Here is a 20,649-nt window from a genome sequence, read left to right as displayed (position 1 = left end):
ATCTCTTAAGTATGTACTAGGCTCAGTTTCTGCTAGCAGCCTTTAGGTATGAGCCAACAATAAACTATGACTTTTTTTTCCCTTAGAATTCTCAACACAGCTTCTAATTTACTAAACATGGTACTGGGTACATACAAAAAACAAATGCTTATACATACCTCCTCCAATTCTATTCATTCCTCCAAAACCTGGACCATCCATTCCCATACCTCAAATAAAATACATAGTATGTACGTTCAGTCAATCTTATTTTTAGGACTAAAGAATGACATAACGCAATATAGCAAAAGATACCACTGGTCTAGTCATGACGGAATGCTAGAGAAGCAGTGGGGCACACATGTGAGGCTTTAAAGTGCTATGTACAGCAGCTGTCTAATCATGAGTCTTCAAAAAGGCCTCTATGAATATTTATTAAATAAGAAAACAAAATTCACTGGTCACACATTCAAGCAGAGAATATCTAGGACTAGGTAACTGTTCATTTTTTTTTTCAACACACACACACACACACACACACACACACACACACACACACACACACACGTATCACCACAGCAGATTTAGAGATCGAGTCAGAAAGTAAGGACTCCTTTCAACATGGCAGCTAAGGGAGCAGTAAAAAAAACAAAGAATAAAAAAGCCTTTGTTTAGGAAGGTGGAGGGCCTAAGAATAAAAGTTTCTATTTCATTCAGACCAATTACCATAGCTACACTGATTTTTTAAAGTTTAGCTATAGCATCTCAGCAAAAAACAGGAATCTGAGAGCATTTAGTACTCTATCAATTAAGACACAGTTCTCAAAGTATGGTCTGGGGTCCAATAAGTCAAAACTATTTTGTTCATCAAGTAATATTAAGATATTATTTGACTGTTTACTCTCATTCTGTCATGAATATAAGGTGTAATTTTCCAGAAACTACATGATGTATGCAATATAACAAACGAAATGCAGAAGCAGATATAACAGCACGGCTGTCTTGCCTTAAACCAAACATTAAAGAGATATCCAAAAAGATAAAACGATGCCACTGTGTTTACTAATATTTTGTAACGGAAAATAAAACATTTTCTTAAAAATTATATTTATGTTAATACAAGTCGATAACTGTTATTTTAAATAAATCTGTAAATATTTTTAAATTTCTAAGTTTTATTTCCTAACACAGTAAATACTGACAAACATAACCATGTCAACAAAAGCACTTTGGGACTGCCACCAAATTGGAAGAGAATAAAAGGGTTCTGAAACCACAAGGTTTAAAAACTAATCTTCAGAGATAAACTGTAAATTAGTCCATGTAAAGAGACAAACAGCTCTCTGAAAAGCTACCTTCCCAGCTATAAATACAAATTTAACTTGCTTTTGATAGGGTAGCATTTCAGCCATTCCACAAATACTGTATATCCATGATACACGAGACACTATGTTAAACATTCTCCTCCTGCCTCAAAGACATTTTAAAATCCAAAGTGCTAAACGGCTAGCTACAACACAGCTAGCGTCAGAGGAACCCTCTTGACCTTTGCTCACTCTATTTCATGTTCTCTGGTCTCAAGGTTTCATTCTTTTTTCAGGCTGAATGAAATCCTAAATATTCAACTATAAAACAGAATCCTTTAAACACTATTACAAACTAGTAAATGTAAGCTTTATAAATTTAGCAATGTATCATTAAAAAAAAATAAGAAAGTGAGAATACTCACCACTTGGGCCTAAATTTCCCATTACACCACCTATATTCAACTGGCTGGCACTAATAGGCTGTCCACCTGGACCAAGTCCCATTCCAATGCCTCCAAGACCACCTAAAACACAAATGAAAATGATATTACCAGCCCATATATGATTAACTAACTGGCACTAAATAAATTCTTTAAGCTACATGCCTGTCGTAATATTGCCAAAATTTTGCAAATTTGCAAATAAGAGCACTGGTTCTTGTTTTCATCAGAATGCAGCACAGTGAAGAAGCCTCACTATAACACCATTTATTAATGAGAAGTATTTTATGAAGCAGACCTACCTTCTATCCTAGTTTCAAGGCATTCTAAAAAGGACTAATCAAATACCAAGAGGATTTTGAATAATATTATATACCTTATAAATGGTATACATATCTGAAAATGAGAATCTTGCTCGAGTTTGTAAAACCACTTAAAATAGAATTACGTTTAAGATGGTTCAAATCCAACTAAAAAGTCAACAACAATGAAAACAAAATATTGAATAAAACAAATGTTACATTACCTGGTTTTGTCCATGACATATTTATTTATTTATATGGCACCTTAAGTGTTTTCACATCTATTTTCCACACAGGAGGAAATTTCTGAGACCTTAAGTTACTTTTATAATGCCATTTAGCTATGTGATTAAGTTAGGACTACAATTTAAGTTTTCGGTCTCTAAATCCAGTATTCCTTTTACTACCTCTCTTAAAATAAACTAATTAAATTTGTTGAAAATAGACTTTAAGAAGTTAATTTGATGACCTTAAAGACTTAACAGTTGAGTGGGAACTATTTTATTTTACTATATTAAATCTGAGTATGTTCTTGCTAGCCAATGTAGCAATTAAGAGGTAGGGGCTGAGAAAACCATACTATCTATCTATCTATCTATCTACACACACACACACACACACACACACACACACACACACACACACAAAATGTGTGTGTGTGTTTTAAGATAAAATACAGAAGCATGCTGTGTAATTGAAAAGATCAATGTCATCTGGTAAAAGATAACAGCTTAGTACCTAAAAATGGTCTAACTGAAAGCAACAGCATACTTGACTATCAACAATACTCTCATGTCTATACCTAGGACTCATATTTTCATCTCTGAAATCATTCTCTACTAAAAGGAACCAGGACTCTTTGAGACTAGGCCAATCTCATATCTCTATGACAAAAAAAAAAAAAAAAATCTTCACAGCTCTGGGAAATCATGCTTTCACCAAAAGTAAGAGTATGGGCATCATTGGCAGTAAGGAGGCTCCCATTTGACAAGTTAAAATAATTTGAACAAAAGAAGGGAGGAAGGGAAAAATGGGGACATTAATAATGATTAACTCGAATAACGAACTGATTCTGTCAAAGTGTATGAGTTCATATTATATCTCAATAAAGAATATATAAAAATGTGAATCTCAAAAAGAGATATAGAATAAGTCTGAATACAACAGAGAATATTTTTTATCTAAATAACTAGAATAGTATTAATAGTGGAAAAGTAAACTGGAAGCCCCAGCAGAAAGCCAGGCAGAAATCTCGAAAGATGACACTCTAAGTGATAAGGTAAACTGGGCTGAGGCAGGAAAAAACTGCCCTATAAAGAGAGAAAGGGAAATACTCAAAGACACATGAACTGAGAGTTTTCCAGAGTTCACTTAAAAAGAAACTGAATTCTTCGATTGTGAAAGCCCAATAAAAAGTAATTCATACCAACACTGCAGAAAACTGCACACCAAAGACAAATATCTTAAAATCAGCAACATGAAGAACACAGCTAACCTGTGAAGAAAGGACGTTTTAAGTGGTAGCCAACTTAATAGCAACAATGGAAGCCAGAAGACTGTGGGGTTTTTCAAAGTGCTGAGAGAAAATAACTATCAATCTTAAACTGTATAACCAGTAAAACTACCTTTGAAGACATTTATAGACTATCCAAAATTGAGACAATTTACTAACAACAGATCCTCACTGAAAGAGCTTTTAAAATATATGCTTTGAGAAAAAATTAGCGCCAGGGTCTGTGAGAGTAGAGAAAGGTAAGCCAAGAAAATGGTAAATAGTAGTAATGCCTAATTTGTGGGCATGAAAAAAAGCAATACAGAACTGAGACAATGAGCAATAACGGCATATAATTCAATAGAAAAAGTGATTAGAATTAAAGCATTCAAAGGTCACTCTATTACTGAGTAAAAGAATAGTTATATTAACTTCAGACTTTACAGATATATTAAAAATCCTGGCTAACCACTAAATGAGAAAGCAAGATAGGAGGAAAATATCTGTAAAAAGCACAAAAATAGAATGTAAAATAATGGGAATTAACCCACATAAATAATAAATGTGAATAAGCAAAACAAAGCTGTTATAACTATATCAATATTAGATGAGACTTAGTTACTAAAGATAAAATCACTCTTAGTGATAAAATTTTGATTCATTTGGAAAATGTATCAGTTCTAACACTTAGATGTACTTACTAAGTTAGTGTCAAAATATTTAAAGTAAAAACCAAAAAAAACAAACCAAAAAACAAACAACAACAAAAAAAAGAAAATCCAACATTCTAGTGGGAAATTTTACCATATACATCTCTCAGTAATTGACAGCCCAAGCACACATGATTAGTAGTGATGTAAATGTAGACAATGTAAATGGATTAACAAACTTGATTTAATGGACATATACAGAACACTGCACTCACCAAGCACACCTAGAATATGTATTAAAAAAGTGCCTTATATTAGACCATAATACAAAGTCCAAATTATTCCAAAAATCACAATCGTATCTTCTCTGGCCACAATAAGTTAAAAATTAACAATAAAAAGCCCCATACATTTAGAAATTCAAAACTGCATGGCTTAAGAAGTCATAGTAGTAATTTAATAAAAATGAAATCACAATAAAAATACTCCATAGCAAAACTTGTGTGCAACGGCTAAATTTATAGTTATAACTACTTTTACTAGGAAAGAGAGCCTACAAAATTAGTGAAGTAAACATTCAACTTAAGGAATTTGGACAAAAATAAGAAACTAAACCCCCAAAAATAGAGAGAAGAAAATATTAAAGAGCAGAAATTAAGATGAAACTGAAAGCACAAATAAAACTGAAAAATCTCTAAGCAAAACTGACCAAGAAAAAGAGAAATTACAAACCTTCAGAATTTATCAGAAGAAAGAACTATAGATGTAGAAGAAATTTAAGAGGGTATTTTATGCCAATAAATCTGAAAATGAACAAAAATAGTAAAAATCTTAGAAAAACAGAAATTACTGGGGAGCCTGGATGGCTCAAGTCGGTTAAACACCCGACTCTTGATTTCAACTCAGGTCATGATCTCAAGGTCGGGAGCTTGAGCCCCTTGTGTGGGGCTCAGTGCTGAGCCTAGAGCCTGGTTAAGATTCTTTCCCTCTTTCTCTGCCCCGCCCCACTCAAAAAAAAAAAAAATTAAAAAATTAAGGAACTAGAGCTACATCAATATAATGCATCTCAAAAACAATATTAAACCAAAAACAGCAAGCTGCAGAATATATACAATAGGATGTCACTCACCCCAAATTTTAAATCCAGCAAAACCATTTCCTATAATGTTTGTGTATGTATAAATGTGTATCCAAATGACTAAAACTTAAACAATAAACACTATATTCATAAGTTGTTTCCTCTTGGTATGGTATCTGGTGGTCAGGAGAGAGGGGGAGTCTCAACCTTATCTGTAAAATTTTATTTTAAAGGAAAATCATCTATAACAAATATGGCCTATGATAGCTACATGAGTAATTTTATTTTTGTCTGTATATTTAAAATATTTTATCATTAAAAAAAACTTAATAAAAATCAGAGAAGGTACAGTAAAAAGAGTAAGAAGAGCTAGTTTTTGAGTGTCTAATTATTCCAAAACCGTTCTAAGTGCTATACATATATTAACTCATGCAACACTCATGCCAACCCCATGATATAGGCGCTATCCTCATCCTCATTTTGCAGATGTAACACTGAGACAAAGATGTTAAGTACATTATGTTTTATAACCATTTGGAAAATAATTCAATAATACTGATCAATATGCACACCTGAGAACTTGTAAATATACTTGAAAGAAATAACCAAAAACATACCAAATATTTGTATACAGAAAGACATGAATTACTCTGTTGGCAATTAAAGAAAAAAAAAATTTGGGGCGCCTGGGTGGCTCAGTCGGTTGAGCGTCCGACTTCGGCTCGGGTCACGATCTCGCAGTCCGTGAGTTCGAGCCCCGCGTCAGGCTCTGTGCTGAGTGCTCAGAGCCTGGAGCCTGTTTCAGATTCTGTGTCTCCCTCTCTCTCTGACCCTCCCCCGTTCATGCTCTGTCTCTCTCTGTCTCAAAAATAAATAAACGTTAAAAAAATTTAAAAAAAAAAAAAAAAAAAAATTAAAACAAATAAATATACCTAACATTACAGTGAAATACTTAGGGAGCATCCATACCATGGACTATTACACACCCAATAAAAACATGTGAAAAGAATTTTCCAACATGGAATACTTCAGATTAATGTTAAAAAAAAAATTATTTATATGGTAGTACTCAACTATGTAAAAAAAAAACATAAAAAGACCATAAAAAATACAGAAAAATATTAAAATGGAGACTACATGTGGTAAAATTAAAAGGACTTCTTTTTCCCTTCATGTATATGAACTTAACAATTTTTTTTAGTATGTATTGCTTTTGTAATAAGGAAAAACTACCAAAAAGAAAAAAAAAGGTACATGTTTATCTTCTCAGTCTTCCTCAGCAATCATGACAAACTATCTCTATGATGCCAAACTAATCCTAAACTGTGGGCAATTTGGGATATAGGTGCAAAAATAAGGAGTTTTGCTTAGCATATAATAAAATTGAAAAAATATATAGCCTGCTCTGCTTCTAATAATAACTTTTACTTACGTGGTAACTGTGGTGTTTTACTATCATGTGAGCGGTAGTCTTCATGAGGGACAGACTTGTCATCCTAATTGCAAAAAAAGTTTATTGTGTGGTTAATTCATAACTAAACAGATCTGCAATGCAGAGGAGAGCAGATACAAGTTTGAAGAGGTGGGAGGTTGAAGTGATATGGAGGAACTCACCATTTTCACATGCATAGGTCTATCAAACAAAAACTGCCCATTGAACATAGCTGTTGGTTTGGTCAAGGAAAACCAGTTGACTATAAAATTATACTTGAACACACATTTTTTAATAATCTTAGAGTCAGACTACCTCTAATACTTTAATCAACATCTTTACTATTTTACTTATTTTAGTCTCTTCCATATACTCAAAGAAAAATCTTGAAGTCTTTGCTTTATAGTTTTACTTTATAAATAAAATATAATCTTGTAAGTCAACCACTGGGGGAAAACTTCATTTAAAGCAACTGCATTAATGCACAACGGATTACATCAACTGTCGACAGCGGATATACATACAGTTCATTGTGGCAGGAAGAGAAAGTAGAAGAGTTCATACCAGGCTTACATAATATGGCTAATTCAAGTTTTAAGAGTGACTTTAGTACTTGGACATAGTAAAGGTTTTATGTGCTGGAGACTAAAGTCTAATACACATTTCCAAGCCAGGCAACTTTAAATTCCATGACCCCCACAAAACAGTATCAAGCTCTTCAACCATATTAGATAGTGCTAAAGTGTAAATCAGGATACAAATTGCTTGAACTGCTTCAATTGCTTGTTCAAAAGTGACTGTGCCCATTCCTCTGCTCTTGCCATCTTTGTCTTCTTTAATATCTGCCCGTTTTACAGTTCCAGCTATGCTGAACACCTCCTTTAGCTTCTTCCAACCAACTTTGAAGTCAAGCTTAACATAAAATTACATAAAGTTACATACCTAATAAACCCCTCTCCCCATTTATAAATAATACAAACAAATCTTTTCTCAACTCTAAAAACTATAAAGAACTATACTTCTTGGTAGATGGTACATCAACAACAGTATTCAAATAAAAACATCTTAAGTTGTTTAAAATCAATCAAGCTTCACCCAACGTTGTTCCTTATCCTTAATTTTTTTTTTAAATTTCCAAAACAGCCTCTTATCTGCTCAATCCTGTTTTGTACATGTGAAACTTGCTCATCTATTTTTACTGAGAGAAATTCAGATTTTTGAAAGTACTGTTGATATCACTGACTTTCAAAAGCTTTAGAACAAATGACAAACCAACTACAATGTGCACATTCACAAATATCAAATATCAAAGCTAAAGAAAGAAATCCATTTACCAATATGAACAAAAGTCCCATATAATGAAAGTAAACATGTTCAAGAACTGCATAGGTATTTGTAAATTCCACAGTTCACTTTTAAAGAATACTAAATACTCATATTTACACTTTAACCTTATATATATATGTGTATATATATATATATATATATATATATATATATATATATAGACTTAAACTGGGTTTGAGTTCCAGTAATTACTGTTTCACTTACTTTCATTAAAAATCAGCAAAATGTTCTCTAAACCTACAACCCATTCATCTAATTTAATAACCTCATGATTAGAACTGAATATCTGAATGACAAAATTTTAGACTAAAGCTTAAACTTACATTAGCAACAAAAATTGTGGAACCAAGTCTACCAGCCTGCAAATTACTGATAACCTCAGGAGGAATGTTTGGATTATTGAGAATGGAAGGTGGTAAATTCATCAACCCCGATCCCATATCGGGTACATGTCCTCCTGGAAATGATCCTCCTGTTCGTTGCAATGCCCTACGAGCATTTTCTCCATCAGGATCCTATAACACACATTGAATGTTAAATACCACTAGATACATCAGTAAATCTGTATCATTAAAATAACAACTTCAAATTCTACAGTAGCTATCCCAACTGGCTCAAATTATTGGCCCTCTTGAAGAGTGAGCTTTTTTCTTATCCAGAGAATTCAGTCCCATAAAAACCTGTGGACAGACAAAAGATTTCAGTCTCCAGGGGTGTCAATTAAATACCCGTTTCCAATCACTAAAGTCACTTAAGAACTTGAAATTAGTTTAATTCTGCCCTTATACTAGGGTACAAATACATGACACATACGCATAAATATATATAACTCAAAGAGGAACAAAATACTGTACTTACTGTGACTCTTTTCTTGCTAAAATGCAGTAATGGTGAATTCTCACCACTGGATGCCCAAGGCAATGCCAAATCAGACTAATTCAAAGCTTTTCAGCAGTGGAACAGACTGTTACAAAACCCAGGAATATTGGGGTAAAGGGGAACTATTATAATGTGTAAGTTTCATTCCTAAACAAAATACAATTACCCACTTTCCAACCTTTTTCCTTTCTCAACAATGATTGTGATCTGACAATGGATTATGATCTGAGATGAAGGGGGGGGATAAAGAAAGGCTAAGTGTCCAAGCAAATAATGATATTAAAAACTGCTTTTTTTTTAAGTTCATTAACTGTATAAGAGAAATATTCTACCTTTAAACAAAATAAAAATACTGAGTTTAAATGTATTTCTCACTTATCTCACCAGGTGGAATGCAAAACACACACAAAAAAACACATAAACACACTGATAGACTATCATCTGCAATACCAAATAACAATGATAAATGTAACCATCAACTCTATATTGCTAGTCTCAGTCTGGGAATATTAATAAAAACAAAGTTGGATGACCTTAATAAATTCTCTAGGAAGGCTGGGAGAATAGAAGGTGAAAAACTAAATGCAGGGGCACCTGGATGGCTTAGTCGGTTAAGCGGCCGACTTCAGCTCAGGTCATAATCTCGCGGTCGGTGAATTCAAGCCCCGCGTCGGGCTCTGTGCTGACAGCTCAGAGCCTGGAGCCTGTTTCAGATTCTGTCTCCCTCTCTCTGACCCTCCCCTGTTCATGCTCTGTCTCTCCCTGTCTCAAAAATAAATAAAACGTTAAAAAAAAAATTAAAAAAAAAAAACCTAAATGCAATTAATAAAGGTATAGTAGCTTCCAAAGTATTTTTTCACCATGAAGAAATAAAGAGAAATACAGAAATAAAGAAATAAATGTTTTGAAAAATGCTGCAAAATTTTTAAGTTAGTAAATAATAAATGTTTCAGGTCTAACTAAAGCTTCAAAAACTTGCACAAATCGAAAATTTATGATAGTGGTTACTTATGGGGAGAAGGAGGGATAGGGGAGGTGCTTCATAAAATATTGAGATACACTGTTGTCCTTAACATCTTAGTATGTTTTGTCTTTTTATATTTTTGACATATATATAAACATATATACACACAAAAATACATATACACATATGCATAATAAAATATAAAACATATATAAATACAATTTATCTAAAACAAAGTAGCCACTATGTAACATGGTTTTTATTCCTCTTTTCCCCTTGGAGGACAGCCTGCCAGTCACTACCTGTTATTGCTATTAGAAGGCCTATTAAATTTTATAACTGCTCCTAACACCATTTAATATAATGAAAAAATAAAATTCTAATATCTGGAAAGGAATATTGGAAATATATTTTTTCTTAGACTCTCACTAGTAGTTTTAGCACTGAGCCCAGTCATCCATTTGTAAATCAGATATTCCCAGGAAAGGGACCTTTAGTAATAATAATCCATAAAGTTAACTGAATAAAGAATACTTCATCATTTAGCTAGGCCAAACTCAGTTATTTTTCCCTCTTAAAAAAATTTAAAAATGGAAGTATCCTACATCAATTTGGATCATATAACTCTATTCTAGGGTCTCTAAAATATTACTGAGGATAGAGGAAGTGCTAAAACTTAAAAGAACACAAACAACATAGGCTTGTCCTTTAGCATAAAAACCACCATGTAAATGGCTGGCACAGAGTACAAGTCTAAACTTTCTCTACTTCCCAGTCAAAATCAAAAGAAAGAAAGGAAGGAAGGAAGGAAGGAAGGAAGGAAGGAAGGAAGGAAGGAAGGAAGGAAGGAAAGGAGGAAGGAGTGAGGGAAGGAGAGGAAAGGGAAAGGGAAAACGAAAGGGAAGAGAGAGGAAGGGAGGGAGGGAGGGAGGGAGGGAGGGAGGGAGGGAGGGAGGGAGGAAGGGAGGAAGGAAGGAAGGAAGGAAGGAAGGAAGGAAGGAAGGAAGGAGGAAGGACGGACGGACAAACCCCCCAGGCTCAAACAGAATTAGAGGAGTTCAAAAGCTGACTCCAATAAAGGGATTTGGAATACTTGTATTTGTTGGTAGCATGGGATTTAATTTTAAGCCATTATCACCTCATAGTCAGAATCAAGAGACCAACAACCAGGAATATTCCTACCTTGGACTGGAATAACAACAAGCAATTATTATTACAGCTAACATTTCTTATGTAGTTATATAATATTTTGAGCACTGTGCTAAGTGCTTTTTATAATAACATCACAATTATAGTTAGTAGCTAACATTTATTAAATGTTTTACATATACTAACTGAAACCTTATAAAACTATCAGATAGCTTCTAATATCATTCTCACTTTAGTGATAAACAAAGAAATAGAGAGTGATTAAAGTTAGGTAATTTTTTTAAGTAATTAAAGGTAAGTAATTTGCCCTGAGTCACCCAGATTATCTGATGCCAGAGCTTGAATTCTCTACCATGTTATCTCATTTAATACTCATAAAAACTCTATTAGGTAAGTACTACCATTTGTACTATTATAATTACTGAGGTTTAGAGAATAAGTAACCTGCCTAGTCACAGAGCTAGAAAGTGAGCTGGGACTCTTATCATTACTCAACCAAATTAAACTGTGACTGACAGTAATGCTCTACTACCAAAGACTTGCAACCTTGCTGGTAGAGACTCTTCAGGGTCCTAAAGTACATCCTCAATCATTTCTAACACAGACTTTAGCAAAAATATATACATAACTGGTCCATGATCAAACGATTCAGGTAAGATTAACAATATGAACTAAAGGAAGAAATGAAAATGACTGCTATTCAAGCTAATCATTACCAAGGTCAATTACACTTAAGTGTACATAGTTTTTTAAGGATCTTCCGATTATTCTTTTGTCAATGTATTATACTACTGTTCCATACAAAGGGAACATACCCACTTTAGGAGTTTCCAAGTTCCAGTTACAAATTTCACTAACAGATTCACAAGTTTTCTTAAATTTTAATCTGGCATAGTTTCAGGGTGATTTTAACTAAAAGTGAGTATCAATTTTATTCAAATCCATAAGGTATTTGCATTATTAAGCACCCTTTACTATCAACTACAAGAATATCTAATTCTCAAGTTAAACAACACAATCTAAAAACTGAAAATGTCTATACCAAATAAAGTCAATACATAAACCTTGCCATCTTTAAATACCTGCATTTTTATTTATTTATTTATTTATTTTTATTTTTTTTAAATACCTGCATTTTTAAAATCATGCACCTCTGCTTATAACAACTTGGAACAAATCAAATATATAGGAAAACTGCTTAAAAGCAAACAGGAAACCATGCACAAGCAAAATTATTTTCAATTATATAATGCTTTAATAAGCATCTAGGCTTTAAAAAAAAAAAAGGAGTAGCCAGAGAAATACATCCCCCAAGATGAAAATCCAAAGAAAACATGTCTTTATATCCAAAAGTTTAAATTATTCCAAATATAAGAAATCTTACCTCTTTAATATTCAGGGGTCTTCCACTAAGATCATATTTGTTCATAGTTTCTAGTGCTTTCTTTACGAATTCTTCATCTTTGAATTCAACAACACTTAATGGGGAAAAAATTTATAGGAAATGTTTATATACTAAATTTTCTTTTTCTTAATCAGAAGTTTAAATTTGACTTAAGAAACTTAAAAAAAATTCTTACCCACAACCCTATATCCAGGAAGATTTGTCAATATATGCAAAAGAAGAAAAGTTTTAGATCAGTAGACGAAGTTAATGGTAAACTCTAATATTTAAGTCATGAAAAGCAATTGATAATACAATCACTTTTTATCTTTTACACTTCTAGAACATAATAGCAAGTGACCACAAATCTTCTGTCAATGTTTAAATCGATCTATTTAAAGGCAGTAGCATCTAGCATTTAACAAGCTTGGAGCACATATTTACTTTTAGAGGACTCTTCTTTAGGTTAAGACTAAATAAGGTATTTTCACAAATTCAATCAAAAGTAACTCAAGGAAATTAAAGGTTTCCATAAAACACTTCTTCCATTGTTACGACTATTTTCAAAAGATGTATTATGCACAAATTGTTTTTAATGTATATCTTTCAATTTTATTAAGGTAAAAATAGGAAATAATCTCATTTTTAATTAATTTCTCTATTAGAGAAAACTGGCTGCACACAATTTAACAGCATCCAGTTTAAGTATATAAAATAATCACTTATGCTACAGAAACAAACCTATACATTTTTAAAATAATTGTCATTACTGTTCGAAGTGCCATTTGAATGTGATGACAAAGTTTTTCTCATGCACCAACTGGTTTTTGCAATAGAATTGAACACTGTTAAAGCTTTCCATTGTATTCCTCAGTGTATTGCTTTCTTGTTGCTAAAAATCAAAACCTACTATCAACCAATTCCTTCTATGTCAATTTAATCATCAATGTCATTCATACCAATTGGTCAGAGCACTGCCTCTTATGTAGTTTTGCAGGCTACCAAATTAAGTTCTTCAATGTAAATTTCAAACATACATTCTGAATTAACACCTTTAAGCTATGGGCTTGTCAGAGAACTCTTAGGGAATATTATCAATGCAGTAACTTTTAGAATATCCTTGAAGACATCAAAACACAACAAAAAAAATCCTATAGTAAAATCTCTTGGCTAAGAAGAAGCATTACCTTAAAGCATTAGAAAAGTGAATGCCCTTTATGAACATTTACAAACCCATCCCTTCCAGGCAGCTAGTTTGGTTTGAATAAATGTCAGACTTGCTAGTATAAAGCCTCAAATCTTGCATAATAAAGTAAAACAAAATGAAACTTAAGTTTCCAAAAACTGGTACAAATATTATACAAAAAAGTAAACTGCTGAGGAACTTTTAAACCTCAAGCAGATTATGGCCCACAGCACTTACCCTTGATTTTCCTTCCGCATCCTTAAAGAGCTCCACGTATGTAACCTCACCGACTACATAAGACATACAAAAGGAAGATACCAAGAAACAATACATTTAAACACCAATATCTTGCTTTACTGCACACCTGTGCACAACTCTACAGAAAAGCACCTATTATTCACCAACAATCAAAACCAGACCAACATACCTCCTATCAATTGCTATGTAAATTTAACTAATTTTCTGAAATGTACATCATCCACATTCTCTAAAAAAGCTAACAACCATATTAACCTAATTCATACTACAGATCATATTTTGGCCAGCATGATATAGTTGGTGAACAAATGCACATATACATACAAATGGTCCCTTAACCTATCATATTAAAAACATCAACATTAACACTTTTCAAATAACTTTGGTCGCCTACACACAACAGCTGTTTTAAGGTGACTTTCTACCTGAATGTCTTCAATCATGTTTGCCATCAGTAAACTAAATTTACAAGTCATGCTTCACAGCAAGCCACACACTTTCTAAATAAAGTCAATGAATAAAACCAATCAAATAGTTGTCACCTTACAACAGATACACCAATGCAAGGTTTTTTTTATTTATTAGAAGAGATCAGCCTCAAAGCCAAGTACATAGTTTGCAGGACTGTTGAAACTCAATTTTTCAAGAGATAACAAAACTAACTTTTACAAGATCAAATATTAAAATTATTTTTCCCCAAAACCAACCATATATATAAAATGAAGGTTTTCAAGTTATTCTAAAAACAAAACTGCAACAGCAGTAACGCAATTTTAATATAGAACTGCAGAGACAGCATCATGGCATTCATGACAATGCAAACAAAATGAACTCCACAGCCAGATTCCAGAATCCACCAAGATAATAACAAAACAGCTTTTGGAAAAAAATAATCAGACCTTATTATTCATACTTTAACACACTAATGTATTGCTTAACTAATGCAATAGTCCTTTAAAAATCTATAAAAACTTCAACTAGACAAAGCAATCACTTTAACAAAATTCTTGGTGGCATGCATATGCTGGCTCACTACTATACCACTAAAATGGGAAAAAAAAAAAAACTTCATTTATCCGTATGACTTTGTAATGAAATTGTTGTCAAGTGAGAGCAGAGGAAAAGATTAATTCATGTGTCAAGAAATAAACAAAAATCAATTTTTTGAGTCTGTGTGGTTCAGAGGAATAAAAAAGTTTGCTTAGTTCCTCCCCCTTCTATATGAAGATAAGCCAACAGTGGGTTTATCAGGAATGGTTACCTTTTTCTCTCATTAGATCTTTAATAGCTTGCCATTTCATATCATATGGGATGTTGCTAATGAAAACTCTGTTTCGATTTGGACCCTTCTTTTCTCCAGTGCCTGAATTCTTATCTTTTGAATAAGGATGAAATCTATTGGCCTTCTTATTTCCTGAAGATTTTTCTTTTAATTCAGATTTATCTTCTTTGACTGATTCATCATTTTCCCTATGAATTAAAAACAAAACAAGAAGAAAATCTGTCATGTTTCTAATAATGGAAGCCTACATTACATAAATATTGCATATTTATCACTTCACTTCTCAAAACTCTCCACCAAGTTAGACCTGGAGAGTCAGCTTGCTTGCTTTGAAATTACCCAATGCCATTTCAGAGCAAGAATTTGGGTATATTACCAAACTTCTCATAAAGTTTGCTTAAAAACATAACTAAAATACATAGTTATATTATGGTATCTATACATGCATACACGCTCATATGACTCTCATAATTTTTTCTAGTCCCAACTTTGATCAGGATAATTAATTAGTAAGGTATTCTAATATGTTCATACTCAACACTTTCTATGTATTAACCTATAAACTAAGATAGGGTATTTCATAGAATCATAATTTTTACTAGTAGTTATCACCTACACGATGGGATGGAACGGAGGTAGGAAGCAGTACTTAAAAGACAACACGAATCAAAATTTTATAAATCAACTTTTTAATGAGACCCTAACAGGAAAAACATTTAATTTGTAAGACTGTAATCACAATGCAACGATCTGATGCTACCCACCAACCATCCATAACATAAAAGTATATACTTAAAGTAAATCCTATAGATAAAAATTTGGGTATATATCTTAAAAATGCAACTTACTTATCAAAAGGAATCTTCTTTTACAGAAGAAATAATAGGTTTTAAATCACTAATTATTCTAGTGAATCTAAAACTATTTAATTAATACTTTAATTTAAAGCAATTTTCCACAATCACATACTAATAAAAATCTCTGGAAATGACATTCAGAAATCCAAAATTTTTAAAGCTTCCTGGGTTTTTCCAACAACCAACCAGGTTTCATAATCCAGGCGCTCACTTATCTTCTAACCCAACCAACTGTGGGACTCTATACACTGTAGTGCTCCACACACACGTCTTATTGTAGTCATCTATTCCATGTGATATTGATATTTTTAGACACTACCTTTCTGAGCAGGTAACAACACAACCATAAATATAGGATGTAAAAAACTCTGTAAGAACGAAAACTATCTGCATTGGTATGAGCAGCACCTAGCATGGTGACTGCACACAACATGTTGCTCAATAAATACTAATTTTTGAATGAACAGTCAATTAAGAACCCATGCTCATCTGGGCACAGATGGTGTTGCCGTCTGCCAGAAAAACTGCTAAAATCAAGGAAGAAACATTAGAGCCAAACTTGCTTTGCCACCTTTTCACACCTTGACAGGGACACCATTACAATGGAACATCTTCCCTCATCAGAAATGGCACAGCCTAGAGTAAGTCTTCACAACTGTCCCAGCTCCAGCAAGTACCTACCTGTCTGAACAGTGTGCGACTTTTGAAAATGGCAGCAAGCGGCCAAAAGGTACAGAGGCCTTTACTCTGGTTCTAAGTACAGTAGATACAAGAACAAACTCTTCCTTTTAAGCACCCAGAGAATGTATGTACACAGTAGACTGTATTCTATGAATGTTTGTAAAATAACTGTCTCTGTTTAGGTAAGCAGACATCTATATAGTCTCTAGCTAAGTATGCCTTCTCCTATTTTCTTCCTGAATGAAACCAACTGTGAAAAATGCACAGAGTTCTGAATTACAATGTTCTTCTATTCTTATATGAATAGAAGATGCTTATATGTAAGCATTTGCTTAAAACAATCTGATAATTCCACTGAAAGCAATGATATTAATGTAGGATACCCTCTCCAAAATATTTATTCCAAGTATGACGAGAGAGAGCAATTTCTTCAACTTTTCCTCACTTAGTGGCATATTAAAGATATTACTACACTGCTCATCTATAGTGCATAAATTATCTGTGGAAGGCAGACCAGTTTAATGGCTAGAGGTATGGTCTGATTATTGAGAAACAAACAATTTAGTATTCAATTCCTAAACTCTTTTTATGTCATAAATACACTATGGAATGGACAGTTAAGATACAGGTGAAAACTCTTAGGGAAATGATGCTACATAATATCAAATATTGGCACTATATCCATAATTCCCTGTAATAATGCTCAAACTATTCACTTAAACCACCCCCTTTAATGTACTTGAAATAAAGACTGTGACTATCTTAAGTCACAAAAATGTTATCTACTCTTAAGACGGAATTATGCCCACTGAAGTTATAAATTTCTGAAAAATCAATATTCAACATCAAATAAGAAAACATAATTTTAAAACGTGGTTTTAAAAACATGCTATAGTATGAAATCTAAAATTAAGCCCAGTTCCATTCTTACTCCTAATATAATAAAAAATACTACTCTACTTCAAACACTTCACCTTGCTTCGATGCTTAATATTTTACACAACACTTTATACCCTAATGTAACTTTCAATTTCCATATACTCCAAGATGTTAATCACACAGAAAATAATGAAGAGTTGTAACAATACTGCTATTTTTCCTCCTGTTCACTTAAGAAAAGGATAGCTAGTATACCATTTTGGCATAAAGGAAAGACTAAACCTAGGGAAACATCTTTAATTTCTTGTCAAAAGATGTGAACATGCCCATGAAATTCTCTGTGTATAAGTTTCACAATCATAAAAGTTCACTTCTGCATTTCTTAAACAAATATTTACTGGGCCTTTATAAACATAAGGCCTTGGGGATACAAAGATGAATAAGACATAGTGGTCTCTATACTCAGTGACTATGGATTAACCTCAGCAAAAGTCATTTCAACCTTGGTAAGTGGCACTCTGTTCTCTTCTAAGCAATACATATTTTAAGGCAATATTTGGTAATTTTTATAACCTCTGTGAATTCTTACCCTTAAAAATGTATGGTAGTCAAGGGTTATGTGTTAGATTGTTAACTACTCCAGTTGGTTCACAGGGTCAAAAAAAGGTTGTTGGCTTGATACAGGTAAATGTTCCTAGTTTTTCAGTATGAATGACCGACCCATGCTGGACCATTATATGGTTCTTATGGAACTGACAGTACAAGAAACCCTTGAGAGTAGATTTGCTTCTTTATTCAACTTGGGAAAACAGGAAGGTCTGAGAGATATTAACTATAAACAATATTAAAAGAACCTTCATTTGTATATTCTACTAGCATTTCTTAATTTCTTTACTTAATATTTTCCTTTTCCTCACTTTGAAGTGAAAGAGATTCTTTTCCTACCTCTGTCCTCTTGTCTAGCTAACCCACAATGAGACTTTAAAACGGATTAGAGACTTTTAGATCTGGGAGGTTTACATGCCAGCTTTATCTGTATGGACACTATTATACTAATCACACCCAAGTATAGTAGGGCTTCTCTCTGTAATTCAAGACTGTGGTTTTTGTTTAGGAAAAAAGGGTGGCAAGCCCACATTTAGAGATAAACAAAAAGCACCAATTTTATCATTCCAATGCCTTCTATTAGAATTTATGAGACCAAATCCCTGAGAGCCCATATTTTGGCATGCATGGTAGAAAGTGCTCCCTTTCCAGATGCTCAGTTATTGAGGTGCACCATTCTGCACCTAGTAACAAATTCCACCAAGGTCGAATCTCCTACACCTGCACCTCTATTCTGCCTGGAAGATGCAACCTATCCTATTCAAACCCAAGTGAGAGGAAGAGTGTCATAACTGAGCTGGGAGAGCTATCTTATCTGCGACCAATTCCTACACAAACTAGTCCAGGTCTTACTGTACTGCTTCAAACATTCTTATACAAAAGAAAAGAAAAATTCTCTTTTCTATTTTAGTTTGACCATATGTTCACTGCTTTCTACTCTGAGGCATAACTGAGAGAAGGAAAAGGATGTTTTCAGTAAATTATTAACATACTTTCAACTTCAAGTTTAAAAAGCTGGGCACATGCAAAAGAATGCCTGATTCATATCCCCCTATATAACAAGAACAATGGGGAGCATAACAGTTCCTTATAACTAAAAATTATTATGGATTTGAGTCAACTACATTCTTTCTAGACACTGATGACAGGGGCAATCTTAAAAGCGTCAGGCTTTCTTCAATTAAAAAAAAATCTTATTTTACCATTTTACCAAAATTAAGAACAAGCCATCACACAAGGAGTTCTTAAAAAATAACCTGCAAGGCTTACAAACATTTGAGAGGGATGTGGGGGACCAAGGAACCACGCATATTTCCCTTTCTGAATAACCTCTTACCAATTCAAGGGTAACACAATGGATTTAGGCTCACAGCACATTATTAAACTTCCTCTGTGGCGTGTATATATATATTCAGAAATTAACACATGTTTAGAAAGCAACAACAAACACTGAACTTATAAAGCTCAGAATGAGGCCGGGAGATCGGGGACTATTCCTTTTAAATACGTTCTCGGTAGTTAAGAGGAAATGTCCGATGATGTCATCCCTAGTTACTCCCTAGTGATGAACACTAACTACTGTACTGGGCTTTAAAAGGGGGACCATTTTCCTCCAGACAGTGGCGGCCGCCGTGCTTTGCTCAAAGGTTCTCCAGCTGGAAGTCTGGGAAGAAGGAGTGACCCGCAGTCTCCGGCTGGAAACAGGGGAGGGGCGTCGGCCCCCCGGCTCGCACCCCGGCTCCCGGGCCAGGGCGGGAGGGAAGGGCCTGGGAGCGGCCCTACTTGCACCTGCTCCTCCCGCCGCCTACGGCCCGGGAGCAGTTATCCCCCACCGAGGCCCAGGCCGGCTTCGGCCCCCCTCCGAGGCCAACTCCCCGCCCCCCACCTCGTCCCGGTCCCCGGAGGAAAAGACAATACATTTTAACGCCATTGGAGCTGCTGCTGTGCTGCGGCGGCTGCTTCTCTGGCTCCGGCGGGTGCGGTTCTCGCCGCGGCTCGCCCGGCTGCTCCACTGACTGCTGATGCGGACTGTCGTCGCCAGCGGCCCCGAGCACCTCGGGCTTGTCGGCGTCCGCCATCCCGCTGCCGCTGCCTCCGCCTCCGCCACGGCCGCCTGCGCTGAGGGGCTCCGAGCACTACAATGGCGGCGGCCGGGAAAGCGGTAACGGATCCCGATTTGAAAAGGCCCCGAGCGCTCAGTTGCCCGGATCTCGCGAGAACCGGTCGAGGCTGGGAGACTGGGAGAGGGTGTGAGCCGCGTGTGGGGGGTGGGAGTGGAGGGGTAGGGGGGAGGGATGGGGTGGCGGGTCAGGGCCGCCATTGCCGCAGTCAGCCCTGCTTCAGACCAGGGAGGGCCTAACTTGTCCAGAAGCCCCTGGTGGGGCTGTGTTCTGACCACCAGCCCGCCTATCGATTGGCACCCAATGGGGTCTTCGCTTACAAAAGTCGGATCTGAGTGCTGGAAATCCCTAGAGCTCTGAAACCCAGACTATTCAGT

The 20,649-nt window shown here is 34.8% G+C and overlaps 1 protein-coding gene across 2 annotated transcripts in view; it reads right to left on the bottom strand.

Annotated features, from left to right (window-relative positions):
• The window catches only part of MYEF2 (myelin expression factor 2), a 38,956-nt gene extending 18,594 nt beyond the window's left edge, over window positions 1-20,362 (bottom strand). The window contains exons 1-11 of one of the 2 annotated variants that reach the window (XM_019442199.2): window positions 20,070-20,362; window positions 15,109-15,317; window positions 13,827-13,879; window positions 12,600-12,607; window positions 12,404-12,497; window positions 8,351-8,542; window positions 7,439-7,592; window positions 6,863-6,912; window positions 6,681-6,744; window positions 1,709-1,810; window positions 159-209 (exon numbers count right to left, since the gene is read on the bottom strand). In XM_019442199.2, the coding sequence (XP_019297744.2) occupies window positions 159-209; window positions 1,709-1,810; window positions 6,681-6,744; window positions 6,863-6,912; window positions 7,439-7,592; window positions 8,351-8,542; window positions 12,404-12,497; window positions 12,600-12,607; window positions 13,827-13,879; window positions 15,109-15,317; window positions 20,070-20,230 (1,138 nt within the window). In that variant the 5' untranslated portion in view covers window positions 20,231-20,362. The remainder of the gene's footprint in view (window positions 1-158; window positions 210-1,708; window positions 1,811-6,680; window positions 6,745-6,862; window positions 6,913-7,438; window positions 7,593-8,350; window positions 8,543-12,403; window positions 12,498-12,599; window positions 12,608-13,826; window positions 13,880-15,108; window positions 15,318-20,069) is intronic. The other variant, XM_019442197.2, reaches the window with a different exon arrangement.
• Between the last annotated feature and the right edge of the window lie 287 nt (window positions 20,363-20,649).

This window comes from Panthera pardus, unplaced genomic scaffold (genome assembly GCF_024362965.1).
Source record: "Panthera pardus isolate Hobbes unplaced genomic scaffold, ASM2436296v1 HiC_scaffold_24, whole genome shotgun sequence".
NCBI classification, from domain to species: domain Eukaryota; kingdom Metazoa; phylum Chordata; class Mammalia; order Carnivora; family Felidae; genus Panthera; species Panthera pardus.
Note: the sequence above shows the minus strand (reverse complement) of the source record. Positions and strands in the feature narration are given on the sequence as shown.